The sequence below is a fragment of the Ostrinia nubilalis genome, chromosome Z, assembly GCF_963855985.1.
Source record: "Ostrinia nubilalis chromosome Z, ilOstNubi1.1, whole genome shotgun sequence".
In the NCBI taxonomy this organism is placed as follows: domain Eukaryota; kingdom Metazoa; phylum Arthropoda; class Insecta; order Lepidoptera; family Crambidae; genus Ostrinia; species Ostrinia nubilalis.
In genome coordinates, this window is record NC_087119.1 from 10899811 (window position 1) to 10927779 (window position 27969).

The 27969-nt window shown below is 35.7% G+C and overlaps 1 protein-coding gene across 3 annotated transcripts; it reads left to right on the forward strand.

The window, feature by feature from the left end:
• The first annotated feature begins 316 nt into the window (after window positions 1–316).
• Window positions 317–26657, forward strand: LOC135087229 (chymotrypsin-1-like). Of its 3 annotated transcripts, XM_063982071.1 has the most exons (5): window positions 317–427; window positions 18303–18537; window positions 21725–21959; window positions 24267–24440; window positions 26493–26657. In XM_063982071.1, exons 1-5 carry the CDS (start codon window positions 376–378, stop codon window positions 26640–26642), a joined length of 846 nt encoding a protein of 281 aa, XP_063838141.1. In that variant the 5' UTR covers window positions 317–375; the 3' UTR covers window positions 26643–26657. The 3 variants fall into 3 exon arrangements, with proteins under 3 accessions (XP_063838141.1, XP_063838142.1, XP_063838143.1); XM_063982072.1 differs by lacking the exons at window positions 317–427; window positions 18303–18537 and adding an exon at window positions 18709–18852; XM_063982073.1 differs by lacking the exons at window positions 317–427; window positions 18303–18537 and adding an exon at window positions 18893–19037.
• The last annotated feature ends 1312 nt before the right edge of the window (window positions 26658–27969 follow it).

A 27969-nucleotide genomic window follows, 5' to 3' on the forward strand; every position in this document is an offset into this window, starting at 1 on the left:
TTCATTTCGCATCACAAAGTTGGCAACTCCGATAATTGGGCGAAAACTAGCGCATCTACCCTACGAGCGCACGCAAATAAGTAGGTACCTAGGTAAGTTGTATTGGTTTTTTTAATTCTCAGACAGCGATTAATTCAGAGATTAGATTGGAGAGATCAAAAGATTCCCCAGAAGTACTTATTATTTGTTTTTAATAATGCACCTTATCAACTTCAGAAACGTTTTTGTTATGAGGTTAAACTAATTAAGTGTCGTCATTTTGTTATCTAGGGTAATTTTAATCTGGCCTATCAATTAATTCGTAGATAGTTTTAGCCGGTCTATAAAAATCTGTGCATTAATTATTTACGTTCAAATCCTTCTCGGGCTTCCAAAATGGCAGTAAAAACCGGAATACTTTTCTTCACCCTGCTCGTGGGATGTCTAGGTAAGTTTTCTAGCTTATAAAAGTACTAAGTCCCCTTCACCATTATTTTTTAAAATAACAGCAACTTAGATTAACATTTTGAAATGCTAATGTCTGTATTTTAAACTGTTTATTTTAGTGCTCGATAGGTAAGGCTTACTTAAGTGTCTTTTACTTAGGTTTTTTTTTAATTTTATTTCGTAGAATTATTAGTGTCTCAATTTTTATGCTAGTTATGATAACTCATTCTCACTGATTAATAAAACATTGTAGATAACTATAAAAATCGCAATCCCACTTTTTAAAAACATCTGGGATGATAGTCTGTTGTGAACTTGCCTAAGCCAAATTTTTAAATAAGTACGAAATTGTGTTCAAACAAGTTATCTTTAATATTTATCAATTAATACAAATTATTCAGTAGCTCAGATCATAGAAAGAGAATAGATATGAAGTCGCGCGTAACTACAACGAGAACCAGTGTCCCCACATTTCCCCCACCACAGCTCCCACACACACATTCAACTGTGTAAAAACAAAGCGACTGAGAGTCTACGACAACATGTGCAACCGGCTTAAAAGTGCTGTGATTGGCCAGAAGGCGTGCCTTATGGCCAATCAATGGCCGCGTGACGTGACGCACACTTTGAAAAAAGCAATTAGAGAGAAGAAAGATAAAATGGAGTCGATAAGATATCGATACTTTAAATCCTGGGGGCAAGGCTCGAAATTGGTTTAAAAAATGCTTGTATGAAAACCTTTTTATTATTATACGTTATTATTATGTTCTTTAACGATTTTTGCATAAAGGAGTCAGTTCCATTTTATATGGACGAAAAACTATTGGGACTAAATGAAGTTACCTTATATTAATTTACTCCAACCAAAGCTCAATGTCGTTATCGATGGAGTATAGAAGTTATAGACTGACAAAGTTTGTACGAAAAGTCATTGGTTAAGTAGGTACTTGCGATTTTTACTAGTATTTACAATATTGGTAATATATTATTATTTACTTTAATAATAATAACAGGATCACTGTAATTATTATTAACTACTATCGCGCATTAACTTTTTAATTATGGCGAAATTCGTACCGCCTATGTTTATCAAAAATAATGCCTATATTAGGCTTTCAACTAGCTCTTATAGTAATTACATAGTTGACAGTTACTAATCCCTTCTACTATTGTTATTGTTTTTGTAAAAACTTAAAAATCGCAAGCAACTCATGATTTTTTCATTCAAAATTAGAAAATAGAAAATAATAATTTACTTCTATTTATCGATAATAGGAAACCGTATTAGAACACGAGCCCTGCACTATGTTACGACCGGCACATGCGGCCGTACTGAGTATTTTCACGCGTCAGTGGATATCGGAAGAAATAAAATACATTGCGCAGTAGTTACGCATGACATAAAGTGGTTGCTAACTAAATCGTCAATGTACAACGTGTTTGAATTTTTATCACCACTAATTTCGATATCGCAGTAAATGTCACGGCACTGAATTCGTTCGTAAAAATGTTTAGTTTTTTTTATTTATAAGCAAAATACCAATGGATTTGCAATACTTACATGTGGTAAATGACTTCATTGTTCCTGTAGTTCTTCGTTTCACTTATGTTATTGCACGTTACGACGCATTATCCAACAATATCGGAGAACATTTCCTCAGTACGACTGAATCGCGACTAACCTGGCGCACAGTGGTCCCGATTTAATAAAACATGGACATTGATGCTAGAGGCACGAAAATTTTTTTGATGGTTACTGCTATGATAACTAATAAGGCAAAAAAATATTACAATCCTACGACGTCTATTTCGTAGTAAAAAAAAATATATACATATTTTTTGTATGGAAGAAATTACGTTTATGTCAATTTTTCGAAATTCTTTAACGATGTCAAGATGCCGATCACACATGTTATAAAACAAGTGATTCTGAGTATTTCATGCGAAGATACTTGTCACTTATCTCTGCGTACTTTTGAGTTATCGAGGGTTGAAAAATCGATTTTTTTATATTAAATATTTCCACGAAAAATTGCCAAAATTACAATATGGTGTATAAGGGACACTTTTGATGACACATAACAACGACTCGCACTCGCGCGCGCTCGTATGCATCAACTTTTACTAAAATAAAAAAAAATTAAGGGAAATACTAAATACAAAGTTGTATGTATAGGTCCGCTGGCCGTCAAAAAGTAGCTTATACGAGAGGTTGCCCAATTTACAATATGTCCATCATTGATAACTCACACAAATATCCTCTCTCTCTGAAGGATAACAAAATTTTTTTGTTTCCAGAAGCTCTTGATAGGATGGAAGCCCATAAATACTCTCTGAAGTGAGAATGAATCTCAAATTGCGATATTGTCATTTTGACAAATTACATGATGTAACTAGCGCTAACGTTTATCTTCAAGTAGACACAGTTTTAAGTTAAAAGATTGTCTACTATTTCACACTGTTCTTCGTTTTGGAACAGTTCTTTGATTATAGGTAGTCGCTAATTTCGTTTTGTTAGACTCTTTCAGTTTAGCACATAAAGCGTAAACTAATTCCTCCTCAGAATGATCTAAAAGTGTTAAAGAGCGCCTCTTTTTCTGCAGAAGAAGAATTTTGCATAAATCTTCAAAAGGTTTTTTATTTATACTAAAAGTCGATGGTTGCACATCTACTTCCGCAGTCTCATCAACTGGAGCGTCTTCCTCAGTATTAACGTTGTCTATGCGTTGTGTTAACTCTGTAAAAAACATTGTTTAAATCTATATTTTTACAATTCGGCCAGACAATTTCAGAGTCTAGCCAATGCGAATTCTGGTGCAAAAATGTCTTTTGGGCTCTACTGGAAGCAGACCATATCTTCTTTGATATATTTCTTGTAAAATTACGACTTAATGATTTGATAATTACTCAAATCTTCGGAAGACAATTAAATGCCAATACGTTCGTCATTTTAGTCTGAAATGGTCTGGCCGAAATGTAAAAATATAGATTTAAAAAATGTTCTTTTACCGAGTTAACACAACGCATAGACAACGTTAACACCGAGGAAGACGCTCCAGTTGATGAGACTGCGGAAGTAGATGTGCAACCATCGACTTCTGGTATAAATAAAAAACCTTTTGAAGATTTATGCAAAATTCTTCTTCTGCAGAAGAAGAGGCGCTCTCTAACACTTTTAGATCATTCTGAGGAGGAATTAGTTTACGCATTATGTGCTAAACCGAAAGAGTAACAAAACGAAATTAGCGACTACCTATAATCAAAGAACTGTTCCAAAACGCAAAACAGTGTGAAATAGTAGACAATCTTTTAACTTAAAACTGTGTCTACCTGAAGATAAACGTTAGCGCTAGTTACATCATGTAATTTGTCAAAATGGCAATATCGCAATTTGAGATTCATTCTCACTTCAGAGAGTATTTATGAGTTTCCATCCTATCAAAAGCTTCTGGAAACAAAAAAAACTTGTTATCCTTCAGAGAGAGATGATATTTGTGTGAGTTATCAATGATGGACATATTGTAAATTGGGCAACCTCTCGTATAAGCTACTTTTTGACGGCCAGCGGACCTATACATACAACGTTGTATTAAGTATTTCCCTTAATTTTTTATTTTATTTTATTAAAAGCTGATGCATACGAGCGCGCGCGAGTGCGAGTCGTTGTTGTGTGTCATCAAAGGTGTCCCTTATACACCATATTGTAATTTTGGCAATTTTTCGTGGAAATATTTAATATAAAAAAATCGATTTTTCAACCCTCGATAACTCAAAAGTACGCAGAGATAAGTGACAAGTATCTTCGCATGAAATACTCAGAATCACTTGTTTTATAACATGTGTGATCGGCATCTTGACATCGTTAAAGAATTTCGAAAAATTGACATAAACGTAATTTCTTCCATACAAAAAATATGTATATTTTTTTTTTACTACGAAATAGACGTCGTAGGATTGTAATATTTTTTTGCCTTATTAGTTATCATAGCAGTAACCATCAAAAAAAATTTCGTGCTTCTAGCATCAATGTCCATGTTTTATTAAATCGGGACCACCGTGTGGCGTCGCGGGCGATGTTCGTTTCTGGGCATATCGCGGAGATACGCGCCACGCCCCCGTTTCACATCTATTCCCTTCTATGATCTGAGTTCAGTAGGTACTTAATCATTATCAGGAGGCACGTGTCCACGTGATGCTTGATAATGAATTAATTTAAGGCGATTACATGGCCAAACGACCTTGAGCATTAGAGCGAGACAACGCGCCTCCCGCCGAGCGCCCGCGCTTCTGCCCGATATGCCGATACCAAAGTGCGCTCAGTCAGAATACAGATGCGAAGCGCTGCCAATTCTAACATAACTGCCTACGGGAATGTTAACTCGATTTTAATTTACGCAGATCGAAAAAAATTGCGATGCTTATTTTGTGTTTCAAAACAGAATTTAAAAAAAGAAAATAAATCATTCCTACAGAATAATAATAATTATCGTCAGCATATTTTCAAACTGAAACAAAATTGAAATAAATGGTTATATTTCAATTAAACATTATTATACTTTAATTAGTACCATAACTATGAAAAATAAACAGTTGTTTCCTCCTGTAAAGTTTGCAAAAAGGGACATACCTAAGCAGTTTGAAAGTTAGGCTGACGATATTCGTGTGTCTAAGTGGGCTTCTAAACAGTTTTTAAGTGTGTGTACGAGTACCTACCTAAATGTAAATGTCTGTCTGTGCAGGTATTCAAAATATTGGTCAAATATCGGTCAACATTGAATAAAATATTTTTGATCATCGAATACAATTTAAGACTTTACTTTCTCCGTTATTATTTATTGGTAAAATCGAGAGAAAAATAAGATTTTAGATTTTTGCGTTCCATTTCAAGTAAAATAGATAAACACGGATTGAGCGACATTTTTATATGAGTTACATGTCAAGTACGAATACGAACACTGTGTGTCGAGGTAACGCCACTACAATGTAACATTATGACAATATGAGGGTAGTTTAAAATATTTAAGCCCACCCGAACGAACAATTCCGCCAGCTGCCAGTCTGCTTGTAATCACGGCTGCATCATAGGCACAGGCAGCCGAAAAATCAAGCCACATACAAAAACAGACTTCTTTTTCTATGCGGTTATTATTTTTGATTTGATTTTGAAATAAATCATATATAAAAGCTATGAAAAACAGTATATCAGAAAAGATGGAGATGTTTGAAGAAACTTTTGATGGATAATTTTTTGTATTATTTCAATTATTTCACCAAGTCGAGCAAAAAAGCGGCACGGCCGTAGGTACCATCCTTTTCTCGAAGCAATTCAGGCCATTTTCGACCGCCTGTAACTTCGTTGTGGATAAAACTAGAAGGCTGAATTTTCATTAGCTATGCAGGCATTGTAAAGACACGGTATATTTAAAATTTCATTCAATTTGAACCAGTAGTTTAAGAATTATAACGGGTCAAAGTTACTTAATTTTGTCACTCACTGACTCACTGACTGACTCACCGATCATCAAAATTATAAGGCACTTCTAGCAGACCTAGAAGCTTCAAATTTGGAATATAAGTAGTGTTTGGTGTATGAATCAAGGAAAAACTAAAATATTTGGGGGCACGGTAGTGCAACCGCCAAGTCGAGTAAAATTTTTCAATTTCGGTCCAGTTTTCTAGATCCATAACTGCTGTCTACAAAATACAAAAAGAAATGAGATCCCATCAAAAACAATACTTGTCAAAAAAACCAAGTCTCGCAACTCAGTTGTTCTACGGTAAAAAGTTGTGAGATCCATGTAATACCAAGTCCAGGCCAGGAAATCTTTAACGTTTTACATAAATATATTGACTTGGCCATCGCATGAAAACACGTGTAAATTAAATTATTTAGTGCGATGGCCAAGTCAATAATTTATGTAAAACGTTAAAGATTTCCTGGCCTGGACTTGGTATTACATGGATCTCACAACTTTTTACCGTAGAACAACTGAGTTGCGAGACTTGGTTTTTTTGACAAGTATTGTTTTTGATGGGATTCACATTTTCATCACTAAACTTTAATTTTTTGTCGAAATCCAATATCTAATTACTACAAGTGATATAGTTATTATCGTTGGAAAGAAGAGATAATTAGATGTTTTTAATGATCTTAAAAACAATCTACTAACACACATTTCATTTTTTTAATCAATTTCAAGTTAAGTTTTTTATCGTGTTTTATACTTTTGTTAAACTTTGGCTGCTCGTAATTAGCTATCCAATCATTATCTGGATATAAAATGTTTTTATTAGAGTAAAGACATATTGGATCTTCATACCAAATAAAAAAAATCGGTTGAAAACGCGACAAAAAAAGAAGCAGTTTTAGGTCAAATTTCGGAATTTTTTTTTTATAAAAATATCAATAAAAAAAGTAGCTCATTTGGGGTCAAATGGGCGAACCTTTATTCAAAATGACCTTACATACGAAATTTGTCTAAAGTTCTACCAAACACCTGTAGGTATATTTTCAACCGACTTCAAAAAAAGGAGGAGGTTCTCAATTCGACCCGTATGTTTTTTTTTTTTTCTATGTTTGTTACGCGATAACTCCGCCAATTATGAACCGATTTGAACAAATCTTTTTTCGGCGTATAGGTAATACCTCAAGGGTGGTCCCATTTAAATTTAATAATAAAAAAAACAACCCCCAAGGGTGGAAAATTGGGGATGAACTTTTTTATACGCAATATCTCCGCCGATTATAAATCAATTAGAACGATTATTTTTTTGTTGAATAGGTATTATCAAAAGGGTGGTTTCATGCGAATTTGAAGAAAATATTTTACCCCCAAGGGTGGAAAATTGGGGATGAACTTTTTTATACGCAATATCTCCGCCGATTATGAACCAATTTGAACGATTATTTTTTTGTTGAATAGGTATTATCAAAAGGGTGATTTCATGCGAATTTGAAGAAAATCTGGTCATGGTAGGTACAACTCCTTAATGCTTAGGAGTTGTAGGATAATTCTTTAAATATTATAAGTACAAATAGACCAACAGTTGTATTCTTTCATGTTTTTAAGGTGGGCTGACGGTTTAAGGTCTTTTTAGGTTTCCTATATGGTAACCTGTATTTTGTAGGGAATATTATTTTACACTAGACATGAAGAATATGGTCTCAATGTATTGCCTACCTTCAGTGGTAACATCAAGGTAATAATTAGTTAACTAAAAAGCAAGAAATAAGTAAAATTTTATAAAAAAAATAAAACCGACTCCAAAAAACCTACACTAAAATGTAGAAAAATAATTACTAATTACCTACTTATTTATTAGGACGAATTATTAATATTTATGTAGGTATACCATGATTGATACTTTTGGAGTCGGTGCAGGCAAACTTTACATGTTTCATAATCTTGGCACCGACTCCAGAAGTATCAATCATGGTATACCTACATAAATATTAATAATTCGTCCTAATAAATAAGTAGGTAATTAGTAATTATTTTTCTACATTTTAGTGTAGGTTTTTTGGAGTCGGTTTTATTTTTTTAATAAAATTTTACTTATATACATAATACTATTATCAGGGATCTAAATAGGTGGTACCTATCAATTTACCTAACCTTATTCGCGACGAGATGATTGAGCTGGATGAATCGAAAATTCCCTGGGAAAAATTCCGATTTTTTGTGGAGACCAATGAGATAAAAAAAAACTCATACCAACCAAAACCAATATACCAAACGGGGTACTCTGTACTGTAGATTAATTACCAATCGAAACGCAAAATGCACAAAAGTGATGTGATAGTTTCCAAGAAATTAATAAAATACGGTTTTGTTAATTACAGAATTTAAATAATCCTTTGTAGGTATTTTTTGTTGTCTTGTGATTAGAGTTGCCGCGAATAGTGGTTATAGCGAATAGTCGAATACCGATTAATCGCCATTCACTTTGGCGAATAGTCGAATAACTCGACATTACTATTCGACATAAAAACATTAAAATTATTTCTAATTTCTTCTAAGGTTGTGAGAAAAGAAAACAAATCTGTTTCATGTTATACATATCTACTACAACGAGGAAAAACGAAACTGACTTGCTCCCGAACGCGCAGAAAAAAATGTTTTTTAGCACCACAATCTGCCTCTGTTGGATTTTAAATATTAATTAAAAAGCCTAACTAATTTAATTTCATTAATATGATAGGCAAAGGTACATATTACAAATAATAATTGATATTGTGTAATTAGGGAAAATAATAAAAATATGATTATTTTTAACTCATTAGTTTTTTTGTTCACTAAAAGTTTATCAAAAAAATGTCGAGTAATGCCGAATACCGAATAATAGCGAGTATTCGCGGCAACTGTATAGCCCGACCAGGAACATAAAAACCCTCGCCATGTTGCGGAAAACTAATGGTACTAATTTCTTTTAATGGCAACAGTATAGATGACCCACGTTGAACTGTCCCGCCAAACTCAATGACAGGGGGGCGCTACCATCGTTCAACTATATGGTTTCCAACATGGCAAAAATCTGAACCAGCGATCCGGTATTGACAGTGGCGCCCCACTGTCAATGTCATCGACAGGACAGTCCAGTATTTTGGAACTATAACTGAAAATTTCATTGCGTGTCACCTTGCATGTCAGTCTATTGCTGTCAAAGTGTAAACAAACTTTATTTTAAATGTGCGCAATTTATTTTGTGAATTAAATTGCTAAAATCTTTTTATAGTCGTGAAAGAAAAGTGGTTCACAATGTGTTAAAGTATTTGTCGAAGAGAAATACTAAGGGTTCGGACAATAATTTTCATTGAATAATGTTTCCGACAAAGGTTGTCAAATTTACTGACATGTTTATCGCATAGTACAGTCCACTATGAAAATTAACTGTGGTTTGTTTCAACTACCTATTTTAAAAAAAATTGTCACTTTCTAAGTGTTGAATTTTATGGAATTGGGAAAGAAGTACAGAGTTTGAAGCGTTCATGAGCAAACATTGCAGTTGAATATTCAAGTTCTGAATTTGATTATTGATGAATAATAAAATAAATCCTACTAGCTCGATTGATGGTTTCATTTAATTTATTTAAACCAGGTTACCTATAATAATATTTTTTTTTGTTAATTTATTAAAATATCAAATTAGCCCGTAATCCTGAATCCTGATACATAACGTTAGCCCATTAATTTAACACAGGTACGACTGTACTCAGTGTTGCACTATCAAATGCAATTGACGCGCCTCTATGCCAGGGTTTTTATGTTCCTGGTCAGGCTATACTTGTGATTTCCTATACCTAAGTGCGTTGTTTTATTATTATTACCTACTAATACATAATAAAAAAAAATACCTATGTATATCTCGAAGTATATGTATAATAAATCTAGAATAAATAGATAATCAGACAAATAAATCTAGAAAAAATAGATAATCAGCATCTTGTATACCTATGTATTTAAATTATCTCAAACATTTTATAATACATACCTATACATATTTAAAATGACGTAGTAAGTACTTAGATCACTTTCATTCAGCCGCCGAACTACTATGAGTACCGAGTGTACCATCTGCGCTATAAATTCTTTATAGAAAAACAAAGAAGCGGAGCGTGCCGATGTGCGACACAGCCTCCCCGTGCGAACGCTAGTGAAAGACTGAGCTCCCGCATTCGCGCGGCCCGCGTGTGGAAATTACAGGGTATTTTGAATGTATGACACGTAATACATTATTTTTGAAAAAAAATGAACAACAATTTTTTAGATAATTAAATTTTCTATCATTTGGTGAAAGAATCATTAAAATCGCTTCAGCCGTTTAGGAGTAGTAGGAAATTTCTTTGGTGAAATTAGAAGAAAGTTAAGAATTTTTTCTGTCAAAACTAATAGTTGTAACAAAAAAAACGAATAACAATTTTTTAGTTTAAGATATTATACATCTCACACATATTTTTTTTTCTTGTTTGGATCATCCATTTAGGAGGAGTAGGGATTCAAAGAGAGGTCTATTTTGCAGTTTTGCCTCACCTATCGCCTTAAGTAGGTCCTGAATCGCGATTATAAAATAAAGCGTAAGCGTATTTTACCATTGAATACCGATAAATCTTATCTGATTGTTTAATATTATTTGAAACAATATTTCATTCGGCCTTAATTTATAAAATAATGCTGACTCACAACTTAATTTCGTTGAGGTGGCAAAATCTTGTAGGTTTATTATAGAGGAACTCTAATTCAATTCCCGTATCCCTATACCTACTTTTAGTAGCATTTTACTCCATTTAAGAGTACACATTTAGTTCCAATGTGTACTTAAAACATTAGTACAGTTCACTCGTGCGTGATGTATGTATTATTGCAATTAATTACACCTATACCTGTCTGAGGGACTTATAGGAGTGTAGAGTTATACTTTTATACGATTGTTGGTGTTATAATACTCTAACAACTATCCTTTAGTCAGCCGTCTGACTAAGAGGTTTGATTATAGGAGGGTAGAGATACGGCAACCGCTGTTTAACGGTCTACTTGTACGATGTTATAGAGCTAGCATTAATAGAACACATGTGGTCATTTATAAAGCCAAAGGCTGTTATGTTTACTTGTTTTAGACTGTTATACAGCTAGTAGCTGTAGTAGGACTTGTTTGTGATAATTAAAATAACCTTTTTTTACTATCTGTACAAAAGTGTTTAAATGGTTCGCATGTGCACTGTAGGCTGTTAAAAGGACTATAATGTGTTGTCCATTAACATCAATAGCAGTTTATTTGTCCACAAGTACTACTCTTATTTGCTGTAAGCTGAACATGAATGTGAATGTGATATTCTATTACACTTTTCCCCAAGCCCTGATGTGTTTTTACGTCGGTTGCAATATAAAATTTGTGAAAATGAATAAAAAATCTTGAAAAATAAGAGCGAGAACCGGTGGAATAAGAAGAAAAATTGCAAAAGAATACTCGCAAATAGCAAAAATAAACAGTCAATTTATTTGAAAGAATTAAAGATACACATTACAGTATGTCAGGAAGCACCGTTTTGTTGAAAAATGAAAGAATCTTGATGTTTGAGTAACGGAATGGAGGACAATAGACTTTCTTCCAAAATAGTTTGGTATCTTGTTGCATTGATGGAACCATCCACAAATTGCATGCCACCAACACCTTGTGCAGACATGCAGCCCCATCTTATAAGAGACGCTGGAAACTTAATTTTTCGTAATGCAATCGGTATGAAATGCTTCCTGTTTATTTCGAACCACTTTTCGCCCATGACTATTAACAATGTCGTATGTGAAAAACAGCAACTTTACAGGAGAGCGTTTCAAAGTTTAAATTGCTCATATTTTTGTACTTATTCTAAGCAGGGTTATGAAAGTTTAGAGTATTACTATGAAAGTTATTTATGTTCAGGACAATATTATGAGTACCCGGTATTTAATGTTTAAATATGAGAAAAGTCACTTGTGACCTTTTTAACGCAGTTATACCACAGAATAATAATAAGTACTACGTACAGAAGTTTTACTTCGCGAAGGTATTTAAAAAAATGTATGCTCAATGTCATTAACAATATGGTGTTTAGCCTGTCTCAAGAGTTAAGCACCATTTTGTTGACAAACGTCAGTGATCGGCACTGCGCCGAAGCTATAGGGCTGACTTCGGTAAAATGATGTGACGTGAGGTGCCAAACTGCGGAAAATGGCGGAGGAAATACATGATTTAGCATGAATTATCATGAATAATATTAACTACTTATTTTACTTGTGCCTTGAGGCAACTTAAAAAAGTACATTCTGTGTTTTTATTATTATTCAGGCAGTTAAATACTGCACAGTATTTAGTTCACCAATTTATTTATTTTCTTCCATCATACACAAGAATACGCGTGCGTGAGTCAATGTTCGCTCGTATGTGAGGCCTTGTCGAATAGTATCCTGTAGGTGGGCCATCGTGCGTGTTTTGTTTTCGATGTAAACTCGCGGAGATGAACAGGCCTGGTTATACTAATGCTGATTTGTCATATCTACCAGAACCGACATTGTTGCTTGAACTAAATTGGTGATTACTTGTCGAAAATGCCACTTACGTCCTTGTTTAATTATTTATTTATGATTAGGTATACGTATGTCGTATGTAAAAATTACTGAAAAAGTTACTAAAAATCTATAGAAATTATAAACAGGTTGTCCCAAAAAGTAGTGTCAAGCCGAAGCCCAGAGGTAGAGCATCACTAGGGCTACCCGAATCATCGTGACTTTTGATAGTTTTCGGGTTATGATTTTTTTTTACAACATACAGGATATTAGTTTTTATTCGTGTTATGGATGTAAATACTTCTAAATTAGCTAGGCCTAGTATTCATCTAATAATAATAAAAAAATCAGGCATGTAACTTGACTATTTGCGCCACAGTGACCAAAAAAGTGCCTTTTAAAACAATCTTAACTCGAAGACTAGGGGAGACTGGGGCTGGTCCTAACAAATTTTGATTTAAGCGTAATATTTTCTAAACTGCTTTAGCAAGAAACATGGTTTTTTGGTACGTGATGTCAAATTTAATGAGCTTTACGTAAAGTACAACAAAATGTATATAATTAATTATTATACCATATCTGAGAAAAATCAAGTTTTGCCAAACAAGTCACTTGTTAGATCTTACCCCCGGTTTGGGGTTGGTTTTAACATCGCTGGGGAAAGTTTTAACAGCGGGGGTAAGAAATGATTTATAGTTGGGAATGGGATTTTGGCTAAAATAAACAACAAAATAATAATCAATGTTTATTAGAAACACTAATAAAATTAAATGCGGTTCCTTACCGTTCATAAAATAAACAGAAAACTTAAATATTATTAGTTAAATAAACTGACTCACTCAATCAGCATTACTCAAATCAAAGAACAAAAAATAATTTTTGATCATCAAATGATCATTGAAATTCGGCTCCTTACCGTTTAAACATGTGTAATAAACTTAAAACTTACTAAATCTATCTTTATCAAATAAAATAACAAAAAAAATACTCCTCTAATAAATCAACATAAAACTATAAGTAATTTATATAATGTATGGCCCGAATTAAAAAAGTATAGCTAGTTTATAAATAAAAGAAGGCATAAAAAGACATTTGCAAATTCATGCGTGCGAACAAAAATTATTTATAACAAACATGCTTATTTTATATTACAGTCAGTAAATCATCGTCATACAAGATACTAGCGACTTTTTAGTATTTTACAAAACAACTAACAATGGCTAACAAGGTACTACCGAAATTTTAACCCATTTGTAGAACGTTATAATAATGTCGGATGTGGAGCTACCGACATTTAAATTATTTAAGAAACATTCAATAACGTCGAATCTGGTACTTCCGACATTTATCCCATTCAAAGAAAAGCTTAACAACGTCGTATGTGGTACTACTGACATAAAGTGTTACAAAAATAAGATTAACAATGTCGGATATGGTACATCCTACAATTTTAAGTTACTTGTTAGGAAATGCTAATGCAAGTTGGTATTACTTTTAAAATTATTTATATTTAACATAACTGCCTTAAAAAACAAATGACAACACGACGTCCGTTCATCCCGCTAACATAGCCAGAAGTGGGAGATCGCACGTGCTCACCCGCCTCCGCGCACCGCTAAATACGTCGGAAACAACTTTTTAAGGCATTGTTAACGGACTATCTAGGCAATATCCGACATTTTTAATGTAGTTATTTCAAAAACTATGCACAAAATCATAATTTTTCTTTCACCTGATAATAGCTTTGATTATTTACGCACAAATTATGTAATAAAATAAAAATTGGCGATTTTGCAGTTCCGACTATGTTAATCATAGGCGTTTTTTTCTTCCATCGCCGTCTGTGACTTCAAATTTGGACTCTTTACTCCATATGATGCTACGCCACTGTTCAGTGTGCTTACCATGAGTTTACGTTAGGTGTGCTCGCTAGCGAATACGTTAAAAAAATCTATGAAGATTTCATTTCTTGAAAGTAGCCGCTAGGGGCGCTGCACAATATGTCATACATTTAATGTCATATTTTTACGCAGTCGCTAGCGAGCACACCTAACGTGAACTCTTGGTAAGCACACAGAAGTCCAATGAGGATCATTTCGATTTTTAGCTGTGAATGCAGATTTATAGGGTTAAGAAATCCTTAATATACAGTCCAAAAATTTTTGTTCTACGACAAAAATTTACGAAGTTATGGCCAAATTACTAAAAAAGTTCACTGACCGCCCGGCGCTTGAACGATGACGTCACTATATCCGATCCGAACGCTGCGCTGCCGACGTACTGCGTGGATAGAAAATATTTTTTTCTAGCCAAACTCAGTTTTAGAGAAAAACTTGTAATGACATTTATTCATCAGAATAAAGTAAGCTATCGATAGGTAATTTTAGAAAATAGATTTTGTGAAAAATATCGCAAAAAATCCATACGCTCATACGATTCAATGGAACGCGGAGACGCGATTGGGGTCTCCGAACATGAGATGGTAGAATAGTTTTTATGTTTACGTAACTGGACAAAAATAATTAAGTAAGAAAAAATCTTTCTCCTTGTTTTTCGTACTAGACGAACTATTTGGCATCGGGGCTCGTAGTGCCGTAAGTCAGCCTTAATTCCGATGTTACTACTTAAACTGCTATTATACTGCTAATGTACAGCCATAGTGAACTTAAGGCTGTCTAATTTGTGCCCAAACTGGTTCTATAAAAGCGTTATAGCAAGCTATACAGCTCGTATACAGCTGACATACACAGCTTGTGGAGTACATGTGAACGACTAGACATATACAGGGTGACTTTTGTATCAGTATCCAAATTTGAATATAATAATCTATGAAGCGAAAGACAAAACACGTATTTTTTATTTTTGTATCGTCCAGTACAAAAATGTCAAAATAAAGCACCCAGAAACAGTCTGAAAAAACACTTACACCGTGGTCACGGCTCACTCGCTTACGCACGCACACACGTACGCGCCTGCCCGCGCCGCATTTCATTCATTGCGATACGATTCATAAGTTGTCGATTTTCCCTTCATACTTTCACGGGCTTAGGACCGTCAAAATGCAAAAGATTTCAAAGTGGTAATTAGTTTTAATTAAACAGACTTACTAATTTATGGTAGAAAAATTAAATACCTATGACAATAATTACGCTATCAAAAACAAAATAAAATCACCGAGTGTAACGGTAACACTACTTTTCTTGTGTACCTATTCGGGGGTATTTAAAAAGTTCATCATTATTTTCATGTGCAATAATTGAGATTGCTTACCAAACCTACCTAACCTAACTACAAACTAACAAATTATGAGTAGGTATTTTAATAATTGCCCAAAGTGCATACCATTTTTCTCCAGACAGACTTGCACGTTTTTGTACATTGTCTTTGAGTTTATTTAAAAATACAGTGTCATTTCGCACTTCGCGTCTCGTGTAGGTACTACTTACCTACTTGCTCGCGGATCTCGCTTCAGTTTGCCGCTAAAATCGTTCACCGGTTTGGCACTGTTGGGTTTAGTCCTTGGTTACGAAGTCGAGGTATTCCTCTGGGCCCGGTTCAAACTCTCTCCACTTAAAATGTAGCACCGAATCATTTCATAACACTCGCGCTGCGAATAGGTACCTACATCGTTACGTTGACCGCGCGACGGAACGATCGGCGCGCGCAGCGATACGCGCGTCTCGTAATTTATGGGTTGCGCGGGCGACTGATTGATTGATTTGATGCGCCGCGCAGGCCGGCCGGCCGGTCGAGCGTTGCCACACGTTGCCAGAGCCCCGATTACGGTAACTTTTAACGTCTACAATCCAGACGCGTTTCTGATTCTGCAATACGATTGGTCAAAACAGCTGACGTACGCTGTTGAACGACCAATCGTATCGCAGAATCGAGAAGCGTGTCTGGATTGTTGACGTTAAAAATTACCGTAATCGGGGCTCTGCTCTCCGCTCGACCCGCTCTCCCGCAAAATGTTTACGCGCTAAGCGCGGTAACCACACTACGTTATTAATTGGTAAGGAAAAAAATAGTTGATGTTAAAATTTGAACTACCTATTTTTTATTAAAAATGTCATCTATAAACGATACCTAATGTCAGGAAAAAAATTGGATACTGATACAAAAGTCACCCTGTATATATACTCAACATCAAATAAACCGCACCTTCCGCGACGCGAACTTTAACGATTTTCTTCTGACATATACATGGTGCCCCAACAATATTGGTGTTATTTGAAAGCCCAATAAATATCCTTAAAGAAAAACACATTTAATTTCTTAATAAATGATTAACATATACCATAAATGTGACTTGAAAAAATACCTCACTTTGGGACCACCTATGGGATCAATTAGACCAATTTTTATGGTTATAAAACCAAATAATGATCTCACGTGTCCTCTTTAACAGATGGATAGCAATTAAACCCAACTTAACAGTTTTATAGCCACGAAAGTTGGCTCTAGCGTAACTACCTATTTTTTGAAGAAGTGACTCTGGATCCTTCTAAAGACACATTTTTGGGGTAAAAACCTTTCCATTAATGAAATGAAGGTTAGAACTAGGCTTTTAAATGGTACCAATATTGGTGGGAAGTGGGGATGTATACGTTTGAAAATGCTTGTCGCGAGAGGTGCGATTTATTTGACGTCGAGTGTAGAACCCCAAATGCTACTTGGGTAATCATCATGTAATTTAATAATCAATCCGGTATGCGAGAAACTGTACTATCTTAAAATAAACATCTGATAAACCTACCTAACTTAATCCAAAAACAAAAATCAATATGATCTGGTCAGCGAAGTTGTAAATAAATTGAAGGTTCGCGGTCCAACGGAGGAACTGGGCACACGAGTACGTATATAGGTGTACCAGAATCTCATGGCAAATGGGGAAAATAAACTTTGTTGAGTGCAATACTGGGGAAATTGGATTAAACGATCTTGATACTGTTTAATTTTTATTTATGACTATAATGAACATGAAGTACGAATGCCTACCTATACATTTTAGGTATGTGTATGAAGAATATTGTTATACGTCGGGTTTTTACCATAGGAACATGTCTTGAAAAATAACTAAACCGTATATTACTGTAAATAATTTTATTAAGTATCATACTTATAACTTATCACTTCATTCAGAACTAGAAAACGATTCTAAGAACTTCACTTGCATTTCTTGTTCTTCAAATAGATGATCAAGTTAAAGAGGTATTGATATAATATAAATAGCTTTTTCAGCATTTCAATTCCTCAAACTTGCTTGATGAAATCTTTTTCAATTTTCTTTACATGGTCATAACATTTTCACCATTCCTCTGCACCAATGCATGAAATACACCTGAAAACCCCGATAAAGCAGCTATTAGGTAAGAATAATATAAAAATAAACATAACCCTCCTTCTGACGCAGTTAGGTAATAAACTAAATGTAGGTAAGTATCAAAACATTTCACTCCAACTTACTGTCAACTCAACGACGCGCATTAAAATCAAAGATTGACTTTGAATTATGCCTTATTTTACAATACACTTTGAAAACAATATGACTTGCTTGAGTTTTTTCGTCTTTTTCACAAAAATAACAAATAGGCATGAAGAGATTACAACATTTCTGCAGCGGCTGACAGATCTCTTGATTTACTTTGACAGGTGACAATAAAGCCATAGACAATGGCCATATGAAAAACACACTTTTCCAATATTTTTGTTTGCCATGAGATTCTGGTACACCTATACCTACAGTAACTCCTCTCATCTTTCTAAAATCATTAATTGAAAGTTGAAGCTGGAGAGTAAGTAAAATACAATCTTAAAGTATCATTATGATTCCAGCTATCCCCAAGCCCGCGTCGGATGACCTGTCCCAGTTCTTCGAGCATGCCAACCCAGATTCCCGCATCGTCGGCGGGACGGTGGCAGCCATCGGCGCCCACCCTCACATGGTGGTCATGAGCAACGGTCTCCTGATAAGAAACTTAGTCTGCGGTGGCTCTCTCATCTCCTCCCGCACTGTTCTGACCGCTGCCCACTGCATCGCTGCTGTCTTCAGCTTCGGATCCTTGAGCCGGTACGTCTGAGCAACGGTCTCCTGATAAGGAGCTTCGTCGACGGTGGCTCTCTCATCTATTCCCGCACTGTTCTCACCGCTGCCCACTGTATCGCTGCTGTCTTCAGCTTCGGAACCCTGAGCAGGTAAGTTTTAGGGCCTTATTAACTTATTAATTATTAGGGTTTTATTAACGTTGAACCCACACATGGTGGCCATGAGCAACGGTCTCCTGATCAGGAGCTTCGGCTGCGGTGGCTCTCTCATCTCCTCCCGCACTGTTCTGACCGCTGCCCACTGCATCGCTGCTGTCTTCAGCTTCGGGTCTCTGAGCAGGTACGTTTTAGGGCCGTAGCAGCCTTCTGTTGTTTTCTTAACGTTGTTCACCCTCACACGGTGGCCATGAGCAACGGTGTCCTGATCAGGAGCTTCGTCTGCGGTGGCTCTCTCATCTCTTCCGGCACTGTTCTGACCGCTGCCCACTGCATCGCTGCTGTCTTCAGCTTCGGGTCTCTGAGCAGGTATGATAAATTATATCGGCCGTAACATCTCCAAATTTATTATCGTTATGTTGATCATTCTTTCTCCCTGACAAACTATTTGGTGCATCAACTGCAATAAATGAGTAAATAATGCAACAATTTAGCTCAGATCTCATTTTCGAAGGTTAGAAGGTTCATTGCATGTACAAACACGTATTACTTATTATTTCGACTTTTCTGAAAGGGAAAGCTCTTTGATAGTGATATCACAGAATAATAATAAGTACTACGTACAGAAGTTTTACTTCGCGAAGGTATTTAAAAAAATATATGCTCAATGTCATTAACAATATGGTGTAACCTGTCTCAAAAGTCAAGCACCATTTTGTTGACAAACGTCAGTGATCGGCACTGCGCCGAAGCTATAGGGCTGACTTCGGTAAAATGATGTGACGTGAGATGCCAAACTGCGGAAAATGGCGGAGGAAATACATGATTTAGTATGAATTATCATGAATAATATTAACTACTTATTTACCTCTCAGTGTCTTGAGGCAACTTAAAAAAGTACATTCTGTGTTTTTATTATTATTTAGGCAGTTAAATACTGCACAGTATTTAGTACACCATTTTCTTTATTTTCTTCCATCATACACAAGAATACGCGTGCGTGAGTCAATGTTCGCTCGTATGTGAGGCCTTGGCCTTGTCGAATAGTATCCTGTAGGTGAGCCATCGTGCGTGTTTTGTTTTCGATGTAAACTCGCAGAGATGAACACTGAACAGGCCTGGTGATATTTTATATCTTTGTAATACACATAGGTAGGTATTTGTTATCGCGCCCATATCTGGCTAATAAAACTTACCTAAACGCACATTATTTTATAGATATAAATCAATAGGTAATGATTTTTTTAATCATATTACTCATTGCAATATAGTAAATAATAAAAACACTAAACCAACGTTTAAGTTAAGCTTTTCCTTAAATTTACAGCAATTGCATTTGCAACTCTTGCGCAAATGGCGAGGTTGCCATATTTTATGTAACTGACAACGGTACTATTCCCACCTTTCGTTCCCACCGCTGCAACTCCTGTGTAGTCAGGTTTCACCCTCTCCACTCCACTCCTGTTTAACCCTCTTTTAGATAAAACTAGCGGCCGCCCGCGACTTAGTACGCGTGGATCCCGTTTCACCCCTTTAATTTCGTTAAATCCGTTCTCAGTGAGCACCTACGTTCTAAAAGGAACCCTCATGCAAAGGACAATGTTCTTTCTCCATACATTGTTCGCCGTTAGATCAACAGTGCCGAAAAAATACTTTCTAGGTTCTAAATGACACAAATCTTTATGTAAGAACAATTATTCCTGGCGGACCAATTCTATAAACTTATTGATAGCAATATTGTTATCATAACCTCTTACTTACTAGTATTGTATTATAATATTGTATGCACATCGATTTGGGAGATGTTCTGTATTGTAGTTGTCGCAGCCAAATTGTATTATAATATTGGACGGGTTTTGGAAATAGCTCGGCGTTCCACTTTTATGATTTACTTACTTACATTTTGCACGTAAATAAATAACATGAATCCTATGTTTACTTTCCACTCTTGACATTTAACACGTGACTTACCAAACTAACTATCTCCATGGTTACCGTCTTAGTCTATGCATGACTAGGGATTGAACAACTTTTAATTGAATATTATTAACAATTCTCGATAATTTTTATCGATTGAAAAATATTCGGTATTTGAATCGAAAGGTATATTCAATTTTATCAATATCAAAATATTCAATTTTAATAATAAAATAAATATTATTTACTACTACCTATGAAATGTTCTGAAAATTGCCTGGAGCGCTCCCCCAATCCTGGGTTTTCCCTTTCCAAGCTGAGAGGACATCATTTTGGTTCTATCGATACATTATAAAGGTACTTAATATTTGAAATGTATTACCAATTATTGTTATAAGCATTTTGAGTGAATAAAACTTTCAATTCTATTAGAACTTTAGACATTTCTCTCACTTTAAGCGGCATTGGATTTTTCATCGGATTTTGAAACTGTTACAGATATATTAAAGATGATCCCATATTTATGTCATTGTCAATATCAGTATTATGATCACAATTCTTTTTATTTTATTCATGACCTTTTAGACCAGTTGGACACATTAGATAGCTTCTTGTAGTATCGTGCAATATATTTTTAACTTTTAATTAAAATCTAGTCATACTGTAGCAATTTGGACGATTTATTTTATTTACAAGATCGGTATCTTATTGTCTATGATGACCGCAATCAACATCACTATTACGTGGATTCCTAACAATGAAGTACGGCATTGCCTTGTGCCGATTTTACATAGATTTTATCGACACAAATTATGGAACTTCATAGGATATGGAGCAGGCCACGCCCTAAAATGTCCGGATGTCGTCATAGTATTATGGAATACATATAAAAGACTTTTATTATTTCATTTTCTAATCCTCAAGTGTCCATTACAATCTAATTAATATTTATGTATTCAAAAAGTAAGAGATCAATTTTGATACTTTACAGCTGTGCCCAGGAATCTGAGGCCGTTTCTGACAATGTCCTTTGAGACTCCTAGCACTTGTAGCTTCTGAGATTTCATGATGAGTCAGTGAGTCAGTCAGTCAGTGACCTTTCGCTTTTAAAGATGTACCAATATAAATTGTTTTTCCAGCTCCCTCCGCGTGACCGTCGGCACCAACAACTGGAACCAGGGTGGAGTGGCCTACGCCCTGGCCCGCAACGTGACTCACGAGCACTACGTCAGCCAGACCATCAAGAACGACATTGGACTGCTGATCACCTCCTCGCCTGTGGTGTTCAACAACCTCGTCCAGCCCATCACTGTGTCTTATGACTACGTCGGTGCTGGAATCCAGTCCAGAGCCGCTGGTTGGGGCAGAATCAATGTGAGTTCAGCATATTTTGTATTAAATTAAAATATTTAAAACAGACTTCCATTTTGGCTAATACTTAAATTAATCAATACTCAATTTAAGTTTTGAATACAAAAAATATGAATTTTGAAGAACTGACTTAGCCATCCATAATTTGGTAACGTCGTGTAAATTTGTTGAAAATGTAGGTAATTATTAGGTCGTCGCATAATATCACAAAACACCAACATAGCCAAGTCCACGTGAATCATTGACTAGTAGGTGGGTGAATTTCAACAAGTGCATATTTTTGCCTAATTTTGGTGGAAATTGTTATTTGTGTATTTTTATTCTTTAATTATAGATCAAATTTATTGGAAACTTATACTGTTTCTAAAATGATTAAGACATTAAATTTTGTCCAGTAGTTTTTTAGATTTTCCTTACACCAAAATTAAGAGAACACCAAAATTTATATTAAAGCACCAAAATTAGAAAATATGCTGTCAGTCGGTCATATCTTAGTGCCAAGCTCAAGAAATGGTTTTAAATTTACCAGCACCGACTCCAAAAATATTAATCATGATATATTGTCCTAATAAATAAATAACGACGTACTTATTTTCTACTTTTAAGTGATTTTTGGCGTCGGTTTTAATTTTTTTGTTAAAATTATTTTTTTTCATGCTTTTTAGTTGATTAGTCCTTGTTATTGTCACTGAAGAGGGACAGTACCTATGTTTAATGTGATTAAGACTATAATTTTCCATTTTGTAATGGAAAATTATAGTCTTAATCACAATCCAAGTGTAAATAATCTTCCTAGCAAAATACAGGCTCCCTACTTTAAATATCGGCAACTAAAAAGTATCAATGTATCATGTGTCAATGTATGTATCAACAAATGAGTATTGAGTATCATCTAACTCCTAACTTATGTTGTTTGACCTTTCATCATCAGCTCATCTTAAATACCTGAAATAATACAACTGTATGTACATACCTACCTAAAATATTTAAAGAATTATCCTCCAACTCCTAAGCGTTAAGGAGTTTTACCTTCCATCATCACCTCATCAACATTAGATGATGACTACTTGAATAACTTTAGAAAACGTATTGCATTCCTACAAAATTTGAGGTTTACTCTCGATTTCCCTAGGATCCCATCATCAGATCCTGACTTGGTGACAATGGGACCACCACATAAGTGTACCCTATAGAACAAAAAAAGAATTTTGAAAATCGGTTCACAATTGACGGAGTTAAGTCGGTTAAAAATGCTTTGGTGCACCACCAAAAACACCAAAATTGACTCACCAAAATTAGATTCTCGTTGAAAAAGCTAAATTATATGAAATCTGTTTTAAATATAACAATAACATTTTAACACATGGTATGGAAACAGTTCCTTTACATTATACGAGGAATTCAACTAAAAAGAATAGCTTAGAAATCTTATACAAAAAGACACCAAAATTGCAGAATTGTTGTCCGTTTAAAAAAAAACAACACATTTACGTTTTTGGCGGGAAGACGCAGAGGTCTTGCACCCGTCTGCCGTCACTGCTCGCGGGGGCGGTACTAAACCTAACGAATGATGGGAGTGTTTAAATCCTGTTTGATCTTTAAAGAAACTGACGAGCTATTTCATTATTGACACCAAAATCATAAATTTTTCGCGGACAAAACTTAAGGACGTGACTTAATCACAGTTATTTGGGAAACTAGCTTAATTTGGTAATCTTAGATAATAGATAGATTGTATAATCCAAAAATATACTTCTTCCCTAAGTTCTGTTTTGATCTTCAGCTAAAAAAATACATATTGTAAGAAATTAAGGATGTGGACACTGCACCAAAATTAGAAACGCTTAGTTCAATTATTTTTTGTCGAATTTGTAAAAGAAAATACTCATTAATAATGTTGTCCTCAAAATGGAACCTCTGTATATTTTCGTGTAAAAAAAAATCAAAGTTCTATGTCATAAAAAACATATGATTTTCAGCTACGCCGCTCAAAAAATGTGTTTGGGAAATTGACCCAGGTACAATCTTTGCTACTTATCTACATAATTACCAATGGCATGAGTCATATTAACTCTTGCAGGAATTCATTAGCAAAAATATTTTTTATTTTCGCGTTACCATACTTTTTAGGGTTCCGTAGTCCTGACAAGAGCTGCAAGCACTAGAGAGCTGTTTAACAACAACGGCTAGCATCTCACCTAACCTGACAATCAATGATGATCACTTAGAACTCGCAAAACTTTTTCATCTGATGGAAAAATTATCACGAATTGAAATAGGTACTCTAACAAAACCCTCCCCTTATTCCAGGCTGGCGGTCCCATCTCCGCTCAGCTCCTCGAGTTGACCGTGACCACCATCTCTGGCGATCAGTGCGTGCGCGACGTCGCCCAGGCCGCCGTCGACTTCGACCGCTCCCCCCCACCGGTGGAGCCCCACATCGAGCTCTGCATCATCCACTCGCCGAACCACGGCATGTGCAATGTAAGTTTGAATGCACCACCTAGCATCATTGTAAGGTCTTATTACAGGTTACTTTAGGTACTCTTGTGTGGACTGGATGTGAGCAGCATGCCATGGACGTCTTTTGACTGACTTATTTTAATGTAGTATGCTCTGGTACTTCGTAGAGATTTCACTTTAGAATCCGCTAGCAAATCTTGAGTCAAAAGATGACCACAAAAAGATACACCTTGACGGTGAAAGAATGAAAAACGCCAGCAGAAATTTTTCATTCTTTCACCGTCAAGGTGTATCTTTTGAGCAGTTGATTGCAAGTGGCTTTACTTCTTCTTCTAAGTATCTAAGCAGCTCCCTCTAAATTAACTATAAGTTCAAATAAAGGTAATCTTAATGCCGCGCGACCATGAGTGGTGCATAATCATGCACTACTTACTTACTTTGTTAATACACTCAGCGGCACGGAATTTGGCCCAAGCCTAAACAACCAGATATGAGGCCAAATAGGTATTGTATACCTAAGTTTCGTGTGACATGTTAACAGAACATTTGTTTTTGTTAATTTAAGAGTCTAGATTAATAAAAAAAATGCGTCTGTTTAACTTTTTTGACTCAAGAAACGCATTTCGTTGTTGGACCGTAAAGAGTACGGGTAAGTTTAAATTTGATATTAAATATTGTGAGGGTTTGGCGTTTTGTTTTTTGTTTTTAAATTAATCTCAGGGTTATTCTCGTTTCCATAATTTGAGAATAATGCCCATTACTCCAGCTCAAGTTGCTCAAATAGTGTTGTTTAGAAGTCAAGGGCGTATGCAGCGGGAGATGGCTGAAACTTTCAATTTATGGCGTACAAACTTAAGATACACGTTAAAAAGGCATGACCAGACCGCCATTTACACAAGAAGACCAAGAAGTGGGAAATTAAGGTGTATGTCAGCACGCGATGACCCGATTATCGTGCTTGCAATATCAAGAAATCGGGTTCTCACTACGTTTGAGATACGCCAGCGTTTACAAACAGCAAGCCCAGTAAATGTCAGTGAGCACACAATAAGAAGAAGGATGGAGGATCATAACCTGCATACTCGAAGACCAGCTCGAGGACCAGAACTTCTCCGATACCTTCGCGAAGTCCGACTGACGTTTTCTAGAGAACATGCAAATTGGACGCAAGGCTAATGGAGTAAAGTTCTATGGATCGATGATTGCAGAGTCACCTTAAGAGCTCCAGACGGCCGTGGAAGTGTATAGAAAAGGTGCGGAGAAGAATTACTACCTAAACAGACAGTTTTCATAAAGAGTTTTACTCCATTAGTCTAACGTCCAATTTGCATGTTCTCTAGAAAACGTATGTCGCACTTCGCGAAGGTATCGGAGAAGTTCTGGTCCTCGAGCTGGTCTTCGAGTATGCAAGTTATGATCCTCCATCCTTCTTCTTATTGTGTGCTCACTGACATTCACTGGGCTTGCTGTTTGCACACGCTGGCGTATCTCAAACTTAGTGAGAACCCGATTTCTTGATATTGCAAGCACGATAATCGGGTCATCGATCCTAAGATTAATTTAAAAACAAAAAACAAAACGCCAGACCCTTACAACATTTAATATCGAATTTAAACTTACCCGTAATCTTTACGCTCCAACAACGAAATGAGTTTCTAGAGTCTAAAAAGTTAAACAGACGCATTTTTTTTATTAATCTAGCCTCTTAAATTAACAAAAACAAATGTTCTGTTAACATGTCACACGAAAATTGGGTATACAACACCTATTTGGCCTTAAATCTTTGTGTTTAGGCTTGGGCCAAATTCCGTGCCGCTGAGTGTATGTAGTTTTAATCGAGGGACGTGCTGGCTGTAAAAAAGACTAAGATATAATGAATCTAGCCTGATAAGTATTTGATATTCTCATAAGTATTCGTTCCTTTGTCTCCTTTTATGACATCTAAAGAAAGAGTCGTCTTTAACGATATCCACGGGATAAGTAAGTGGAAGTTAATCTATAGATTCTACCCTGCTGCCGAAACTACACGGCCAAGAAGCTAGTATTGTTTATTTATGTATGTTTTTCTTGCAGGGTGACTCCGGCAGCGCTCTAGTCCGCCTGGACCGCGGCACCCAGATCGGAATCGTGTCGTGGGGCATCCCCTGCGCCCGCGGCGCTCCCGATATCTTCGTCCGAGTCAGCGCCTTCCAAGACTGGGTCGCCCGCCACTTCGTTGCCTAAATAAATGACTTGATATGATCGTGCAAACTTTAGTTTTATTTAAAAGAAGGTTCACTTTCAGTCATTGGACAATATAACCAATATATTGAACGTCCTTAATAAATTAAACCTAATAATTTAAGTGTAAATTGAACTTAACGTTCTTATATCTCCATCAATCGGAATCTCTTAGTTGTTGAAATACAATAAAAACTGTCGATTAACTTGACTACTTAAGTATTTATTATTATGAAATAACTTGAATAACTAAATCACCCCAGCGTCGGACTGGCCATACAGTCGGGGTGGCATTTGCCAGCCGGGCCCCAGCCTGCGCGGGCCCCCCAAGGGCCTGGGTTGCGGGGCATGCGGCAACCGTAGCCCCGGTAATAATATCATATATTACCGTGCCGTAGCGCAGGGGGCCCGCGCAGCGTGGCCCGTGGCGTCTTTCCGTTCTATACATGGCCAGAACGCACCCATATGAAACTGCTCGTGTATATTTTGGAGTGCTCCTTTGTAAATCTGTTCCTACAAACTATACACGAATTTTGCGTACTGGCTGTGTATAGTTCGCATTGTGGATGCTTGCGGCTTCAATCCAAACTATACTACACTACTTACACTTGACATAAATAATATTATGAATTTAGTTTGATTTTGATGTAGTACCTAAAATATGGAATTCTATTTAAAGTGAAATGTATTTCATGTAACACATTATTATTTTACTGAATCAATATGAAACAATTTTTTTAACACTTGTAAGTAGTTTTTAACCAACTTAAAAAAAAGGTTTTCAATTCGATTTTTCTGTATGTACCTACGTTACCGCAGAACTCCGTCAATTATGAACCGACTTTCAAAAATTTTTTTTTGTTCGATAGGGTATACTCTTGAGGTGGTCCCATTGTCACCAAGTCAGGGTCTGATAATGGGGTCCTAGGGAAATCGAGGGCAACCCTCAAATTTTATAGGCACGTATATCATTTTTCATGTTTTATCTTAAGTCCTGAAAATCATCATCTCATATTGATGAGCTTCACTTATATTTACCACTTTTTATAAAATTAATTATGCAGAAACCACAGCAGAGAAGAACACTTAGATTATTGTCTGTCATTCGTTGCACTGGTCTGGCCTTTCGAAAGAGCGCATGTCACAAATCAATTGAAATCCAACCTTATCAAAAGGCAATATGATTTAAAGCTAAAATCTCGTTTTACTTGCATTATTGTACTGCTACTCATCACTAGGTGACACTAAACACATGATTCAGTGTATACAACATCTAATGCAAAGTAATAAGGACCATAGTTGAAAATCACTGGGCAAATTACAAATTCCG